An 8,423-nucleotide genomic window follows, 5' to 3' on the forward strand; every position below is an offset into this window, starting at 1 on the left:
ACAGTAGTGCTGCCGCTGTTGTGGCTGGTGGAGAGTTTCAGGAGGATTTCTCCAGTGACTGTACGTGTGTGTGTGCGTGTGCGTGTGCGTGTGTGTGTGTGTGTTTGTGTGTGTGTGTGTGTGTGTGTACGTACTGTGCATGTGTGTTATTGGCATAGGGTTATATTGGCAGGATAAGCAGTTAATGTTCTGCTGTCGTCGTGTTTTATATTGCAGACGAGGGGGGATACACATAAACGCCCAGACAACCCTTGCACATCCGTCAGCAATAACTGGCCCTTTCTTCCTTCATTCCTACACACACACACACACATACACACACACACACATACACACGACTTAAGAGGAATATTTATTGGCGGTGTTGATCCGATTGAATTGGCTCTCACAGGTGACCATTCCGTTCTCAGGCTGATTCGTTCAACTCCTCATCTAGTTTGAGATACTTGAGGAGGTCGAATCGCATTTGACCTGATCTGTCTGAGGCTTGTTTTGATTATTCTCATTCACATGAATGCACGCACAGATCTCATACCTTGTAATTTTACAGAACTCCCAAAATCCCCTCAAAAGTTTTTTATGTAACTAGAAACTCGCATTGTATGAAATAAGCCGTACCCTCAACCAAGTCATTTCCCCGGGCTTAGAAGTTTCACAAAGGCCACACAATGAGAAAGTAGATGAAACAAATCCAGTTCAAACACAAACGGCGCTGCAGGAACTATTAGCCTGCTCGCCCGGCCCAGTGAGTGGGCTGACTCTAGTGCCCTTGATGGCTTCCATCATACAGACGCTCAGTTCTAAAATCCACCCAGCTATGTGTTAATGCATTAAAGCTCTGCTCTGTTCTTAATACACACTATAGTTGGGGAGAGACTGAGACTGATTGACAGTCACAAGAGATGGCTCCCCATAAATAAATAAATAAATAAATAAATGACCAAATAGATAAATAGTTTTATGCCCACACTAGTTTCTTGATTGACAGTTACAAGAGATGGTGAGATGAGACTGTGATGAGGTGCAACTGAATGGCTTCAGTGAGCGTAACAGCTTTGACACATTATACTTTAGATGTGGAGCTAGTTTGAGTCCAGAGTCTGTTTTTTGGTCTTTTGAGATAACAAAATGAAAAAAAAAAGATGCAAATGTTTATGCAAATTAGTCTGTGGTTTCACTAAAATGGTCATGGAATCATGAGTTACAGACTGGCTTGCTAAGTGTGTGTGTGTGTGTGTGTGTGTGTGTACAATACATTAAGTTGGTTTCCCCATCAGGGTGAAGGAGGCTGAATTAGATAGATATAAGTATATATACTCTTTTGATCCCGTGAGGGAAATGTGGTCTCTGCATTTATCCCAATCCGTGAATTAGTGAACACACTTAGCACACAGTGAGGTGAAGCGCCCACTAATCCCGGCACAGTTAGCTGCCTGCTACTTAAGCCGTGCCTACTGGTTGGGGTTGGAACCGGCAACCCTCCGGTAACAAGTCCGAAGCGCTAACCAGTAGGCCACGGCTGCCCCAATACCGGTAGTCTTTATTGTCCCATATGGATTTCCACACATTTTCTTTCATGTCCATAGCACAGCAACACATATAAAACACATATAACATGTAACACATATATCCCGCATCCACCCCTGTGACATATCTCATCCACACAGCATATAAAAACATGTAACACATATATCCCATCCACCATGTGACATATCTCATCCACACAGCACATAGCGTATGGCGTATAACAGTAACATCTATCCCATCCACATTCAACACCAAAAACACATCGCATTAAGACACCCACATAGACACATGAAATGGGAAAACTACAAAGCAGAACTGTGGTGATGGTGGCAGCATTACAGTTTGTTCACCGCTGTGATTGCAGTGGGGACCAAACTTAAATGAAGGGGTGAAAAAGGCTGGAAAAAGGCTTAAGTCCAGTTCAGTGCTGTGGCTGGAAGGCGAGTAGTGTGAAAAATTTATTCAGGTCTGTGTCAGCTGCTATTGTGTGTGCTAGGCGTGTGATGGCTGTGTCATTCATGTCTGATAGGCTGGGTGTGGGGAGATTATCCTGGAGGCAATAAGTGAGGGTTTTTTTTTTTCTGCAGGTGATGCTTAGCATTGTATACTGAGATGATTGTGTGTGTGTGTGTGTGTGAGGGTCTATCTATGTCTGTTTGTGTATTTGTCTGTGTTTGTTTGCTTGTTTGTGTGTCTGTCTATCATGTACATCCGTGTGTGTGTGTGTGTGTGTGTGTGTGTGTGTGTGTGTGTGTGTGTGTGTGTGTGTGTGTTGCATGTAATACGATGCTGTTGGCCTCCCCTTCAGGGTGTGTGTGTGTGTGTGTGTGTGTGTGTGTGTTGTGTATAATAGCATGCTATTGGCCTTCGCTTCAGGGTGTGTATGTGTGTGTGTGTGTGTGTGTGTGTGTGTGCGTGTGTGCGTGCGCGTGTGTGTGTGTATAATATGATGCTGTTGGCCTCTCCTTCAGGGTGACCTGGGCCTGATCCCTCGGTTCTGCGAGGGGCTTTTCACCCGCATCTCTGGAATGACCCGCGCGGACGAGGCCTCCTTCCGCACGGAGGTCAGGTGAGTGAGCCAGTGGTCAAAGGTCAACACAGCAATATCTCGATTTATGTCGATAAGTAATCGGTCATTTCAGTTCAGACATCTTGCACTCATAAGAGCACTCTCAGCAGGCTCTCATGACCGACATTAGGGGCACTCTGTTATAAGCGCAGTGTTTCCCACAGAATTTGATTGAATTTGTGGCTGTAGCATGACTCGGAGGGGGGGGATAAGACCTTGGGGGGGTGGGGTGGGGGGGGATAAGACCTTAGCAGAGTTGACTTTAATGCAGCAGTTTTGAACAAATTTGCGCAGCATTGTCACAATGCTAAGCGGATTTAATAGCAATTTAGCCCGCCGTGTTCTATGCAATGCTTCATGTGCCAACAACAATACTTAATGTTTTGTTAAATGCACATGCAGAGGAGGGGCAGGGGGCTCGTTACGAGAGAGAACGGGACGGGGCAAGGAAAGGCTGCGTGCGTAAAAAGCACAGCTCAATGAAATAATTTTATCTTATCTTTAATTTAAATAGTACAACATAGAACATTAATGTGTGGCAGCCGGTTTTGATTTTGTGGCGCCCCGCCACAGATTAGTCAACGTATGGGAAACACTGTAAGCATATGTCCTGTGTCTGAATCAGCAGACCTTACCTGACCTTTTTAGACTTGACTCATGTACTTCACTTTTTAAACAAACAATTTTTTAAACTATTGCCCCTTTATTCTTTGATGTACTATTACTCTTTGCTTTTGTCTATGTAAATAAAGCACATTGAATGACCCCTGTGTATAAAATGTGCTATATAAATAAACCGGACTTGACATACGTGTTATTGTGAATTCCTGTTTATGCTTTTCCCTTCTCTTGGCTCAGCTACTTGGAGATCTATAATGAGCGCGTGCGGGACCTGCTGCGGAGGAAGTCCACGAAAACCTACAACCTGAGAGTGCGGGAGCACCCCAAAGATGGGCCGTACGTAGAGGGTAAGTTCAGCTGAGAGTGGGTCGAAACAGTCTGACGCGGGACTTCTGTGTTGGCTCTGTAGCCTGTTGATTAATACAGTATTGCTATTGAGTTTGAGGATGTTACATACAGTATTGCTATTGAGTTTGAGGATGTTACATACAGTATTGCTATTGAGTTTGAGGATGGTACAGTATTGCTATTGAGTTTGAGGATGTTACAGTACTGTTGTTGAGTTTGAGGATGTCAGTGCACTGGCTGGATGTTGACCTGCCGTGACCCTCTGTGACCTTTCACCCCCCACAGACCTGTCCAAGCACCTGGTGCAGAACTACACAGACGTGGAGGAGCTGATGGAGGCGGGCAACATCAACCGCACTACGGCCAGCACGGGCATGAACGACGTCAGCAGTCGCTCACACGCCATCTTCACCATCAACTTCACCCAGGCAAGATGCGCGGGCCACACCCACAGCAGTCTCAAAGCACTGACCACAGTACTGAGCTCAGCCACACCCACAGCAGTCTCAAAGCACTGACCACAGTACTGAGCTCAGCCACACCCACAGCAGTCTCAAAGCACTGACCACAGTACTGAGCTCAGCCACACCCACAGCAGTCTCAAAGCACTGACCACAGTACTGAGCTCAGCCACACCCACAGCAGTCTCAAAGCACTGACCACAGTACTGAGCTCAGCCACACCCACAGCAGTCTCAAAGCACTGACCACAGTACTGAGCTCAGCCACACCCACAGCAGTCTCAAAGCACTGACCACAGTACAGACGCCTGGCCACACCCACAGCAGTCTCAAAGCACTGACCACAGTACTGACGCCTGGCCACACCCACAGCAGTCTCAAAGCACTGACCACAGTACTGAGCTCAGCCACACCCACAGCAGTCTCAAAGCACTGACCACAGTACTGAGCTCAGCCACACCCACAGCAGTCTCAAAGCACTGACCACAGTACTGAGCTCAGCCACACCCACAGCAGTCTCAAAGCACTGACCACAGTACTGAGCTCAGCCACACCCACAGCAGTCTCAAAGCACTGACCACAGTACTGAGCTCAGCCACACCCACAGCAGTCTCAAAGCACTGACCACAGTACTGAGCTCAGCCACACCCACAGCAGTCTCAAAGCACTGACCACAGTACTGAGCTCAGCCACACCCACAGCAGTCTCAAAGCACTGACCACAGTACTGAGCTCAGCCACACCCACAGCAGTCTCAAAGCACTGACCACAGTACTGAGCTCAGCCACACCCACAGCAGTCTCAAAGCACTGACCACAGTACTGAGCTCAGCCACACCCACAGCAGTCTCAAAGCACTGACCACAGTACTGAGCTCAGCCACACCCACAGCAGTCTCAAAGCACTGACCACAGTACTGAGCCAGAGATGGTAGATAAACTAAGTTGCTTTGACTGAGCCCAGCCACACCCACAGCAGTCTTAAAGCACTGACCACAGTACCAATGCCCAATGGGGATCTGTGAAGCTGAACACAAATGTTAATCAATTACAGCTACAAAGCACTGTTATACCCCAGTGAATGTTAAACTCAGTTAAGCTGAGCGGAACTCAATTAATTCAGCCAGCTGAACTGGAATGTGGAGTGTGATGTTTCATCGTGGGAATTCATTCGCTTCTCTCCGTTCCGTCGGCAGGCGAAGTTTGATGCGGAGATGCCGTCGGAGACGGTCAGCAAGATCCACCTGGTGGACCTGGCGGGCAGCGAGCGGGCGGACGCTACTGGGGCAACGGGCGTCAGGCTGAAGGAAGGCGGCAACATCAACAAGTCCCTGGTCACCCTGGGCAACGTCATCTCTGCCCTAGGTGAGTATTATTTGGTGCAGATAAGACTATTATGGGCTAGACCAAAATGTTAATCTCCAGTGGTTATCCATTATACCGTATACCGTACACCCATAGAGTATGAACATTTAAATGTAAAATATACTGTCTATGAGCACCAGCAGAACACCAGCAGGATATTAAATCACTGCTGATGTTCAGAATATCATTTGATGCCTATGTTCAGAAACAACTTTTTAAAGGCCTTTTGCCTTTATTCAGATAGTACAGTGAAGAGTGACAGGAGGTAAGTGGGAGAGAGAGATGGGGTGGGATCGGGAAATGACCGCAGGTCGGATTTGAACCTGGGTCCCCGTGGGCTAGCCTGGTGAGCCAGACCCACAATAAAATGTAGGGTCTGGGCACTCACCGTTCGCAGTGCTCAGTCCGAGGGGCGGGATAATCAGTTGTCTTTCAAATTCCCTCTGCACGCAATAGGATATTTGTTTTCAAGTAGCAGGGAATTCAAGCCAAACCGTTGCAACTCTGCCATCAATCATTATGTTAAGCCCACCAAACGACTCTATACACGATTTCAATGCCTGATTAAGTTTCGATTTCTGGAGCTCACAAGCCAACGGAGAGTTGCTAGACTAGCCCTGGCAGCAAATGTTAGGGGCGCGTCTAGATTTCTAGGCTACCCGTGGGCAGTAGGACCCGTACATGGTATGGGTGCTGTAGCCTGCTGCACCACAGCGCCCCCCACAGTAAATACTTTTAAATACTTTTCTTAAAGTAAGAGTCTTTTCCCCCAGACATTTACAGTGACCCCACTCTCTAAATCTGACCTCTAATCTATCTCTCTCTTCTTCCCTCCTCTTCCTCCTCCTTCTCTCTCTCCCAGCCGACCTGTCTCAGGACGGTGGGAACAGCAATGCGAAGAAGCGACAGGTGTTCGTGCCGTACCGAGACTCGGTGCTCACCTGGCTGCTGAAGGACAGTCTCGGGGGCAACTCCAAGACCATCATGATAGCCAGTGAGTGTCCGCACGCCACGGCACGATACACAAGGCAACGGTTTTGAGCAATGTTGCTGGGCAATGTTCGTGTGTGTGTGTTTGTGTTTGTGTTTGTGTGTGTGTGCGTGTGTGTGTGTGTGTGTGTGTGTGTGTGTGTGTGTGTGTGTGTGTGTGTGATACACAACATGGCAACGAGTTTTGTTGTTCTGGAACGTTGCCATTGAATTGGGCAGACATTTTAGTTTCTTTCTGGAGAGTTTTCAGTCATCAGGGAGTCATCAGGAGGCAACTGCCATGTCCATCTAATCAGAATACACAGACATTGTTTTGTGGTTACCCTGGCAACATTGCTCAAAGTTGCCCCTTGTATCATCACATGTACACTTTGTATGCCTGGACTCAATGACTACACACATTCACCTTGACTTTGATCAAATGTTATTTTGTAATTTACACCTGTTTTAAGTTTAGGTGTATATGTGTGTGCACTTAGTGTCACTTGGGTTGTAGGTAGTCTTTGTATTGCTTAGACACACATGGGAAGTTGGCAAATCTAGCACAAGCAAAGACAACAGACACAATTGAAGTCCTCCTAACATAACAGCCCTCTCACGCAACGTCTCTCCTCCCCAACGCCAGCCGTCTCCCCAGCCGACGTGAACTACGGCGAGACGCTAAGCACTCTGCGCTACGCTAACCGTGCCAAGAACATCATCAATAAGCCCACGATCAACGAGGACTCCAACGTCAAGCTCATCCGCGAGCTGCGGGCCGAGATTGCCCGTCTCAAAGCCCTGCTGGTCCAGGGGAACCAGGTCAGAACTCACACCAGAACCCTGGGGTCCAGTAACGAATCTAAGGAACCAAATAAGGGTTATGCGGATAAACAGTATCTAGAAATATTATCTCCTGTAAAAATAGGTACAAATCTGTAGTACAGATCTGGACAACACCAGATACATAACTGAAGGGGGACATTCATTAGCGTATGCTATAACATTTAGCTATATAATTACCCGGCTGGTTCAAGGGAACCAAGTCAAAACCAACCCCTCGGGTCAGCTAGACTCTGGGGTCCAGTAGCAAATCAAAGGAACCAAATAAGAGTTATGCTCACAAAACCGTATCTAGAAATATAATCTTCTTTAAGAATCTGTTCAGGTCAGTTTTATACAGCTGGACCACACTGGATGCTGAAACTGAGGTGGAACATTCATTAGTGTATGCTATAACAATGAGCTATCTTCTATTTTGTACAGTGTTTAGGGAAGATGTGTTTGAGATCCTGTTTAGATGTACAGGAAGGACTGTTTCACCTGTTTGGTCTCCACACAGATCAAACTGCTGGACTCTCCCACTGCCCTGAGTATGGAGGAGAAGCTCCATCAGAACGAAGCCAGGGTAAGCACAGCACACACTCACCTTCCCCTTACACAGCACACACTCACCTTCCCCTTACACACACACACACACACACACACACATTCACTTTCCCCTTACACAAACATTCACCTTCCTCTTACTAAAACTACTCGACTTCCCCTTATGCAAGAGAGACCCACACTACATCGGATCTGGTTTACACTGACCACCAGTAAACTGGACTACATGCGGTCTGTTTTAAACTGACCCACAGTAAACTGGACTACATGCAGTCTGTTTTAGACTGACCCAGTGTAAACTGGACTAAATGCGGTCTGTTTTATAAAAACATGTATCTCTTTCCTTGTCTTCCTCAGGTATTGGAGCTGACCAAGGAGTGGTGCAACAAGTGGAACGAGACTCAGAACATACTCAAGGTTTGTTTTCCTTGACTTTGTCCTCCTCATGACCTGGTCTTGCGCTGACCTACTATAACGTCCAGGCACTCTGCCAAGTCTATTTCCTGTCATTGTGGCATCACCTGACTGCAGCGTGTAGTAACCGTAGTAACAGAGCTGATGCACTCTGCACCTTAAATAGCCTCCAGTACCGTCCCATTAACTCAGGAGAATAGTGCCATCATTTCTTTGGCCAATCAGATCACTGGCATCAACTGGACCTGTGACATGTGACATGTG

At 47.2% G+C, this 8,423-nt stretch overlaps 1 protein-coding gene across 1 annotated transcript in view; it reads left to right on the top strand.

The window, feature by feature from the left end:
* The window catches only part of kif16ba (kinesin family member 16Ba), a 28,535-nt gene that overhangs the window by 6,710 nt on the left and 13,402 nt on the right, over positions 1-8,423 (top strand). Inside the window, exons 5-12 of the mRNA XM_076279568.1 lie at positions 2,499-2,596; positions 3,455-3,564; positions 3,851-3,993; positions 5,219-5,387; positions 6,250-6,381; positions 7,003-7,178; positions 7,699-7,764; positions 8,103-8,162. Of these exons, the coding sequence (XP_076135683.1) occupies positions 2,499-2,596; positions 3,455-3,564; positions 3,851-3,993; positions 5,219-5,387; positions 6,250-6,381; positions 7,003-7,178; positions 7,699-7,764; positions 8,103-8,162 (954 nt within the window). The remainder of the gene's footprint in view (positions 1-2,498; positions 2,597-3,454; positions 3,565-3,850; positions 3,994-5,218; positions 5,388-6,249; positions 6,382-7,002; positions 7,179-7,698; positions 7,765-8,102; positions 8,163-8,423) is intronic.

The sequence above is a fragment of the Alosa pseudoharengus genome, unplaced genomic scaffold, assembly GCF_046254945.1.
Source record: "Alosa pseudoharengus isolate Yale_2024_CS ecotype anadromous, Long Island Sound unplaced genomic scaffold, YU_APseudo_1.1 YU_APseudo_1.1_scf_1, whole genome shotgun sequence".
Lineage (NCBI taxonomy): Eukaryota > Metazoa > Chordata > Actinopteri > Clupeiformes > Clupeidae > Alosa > Alosa pseudoharengus.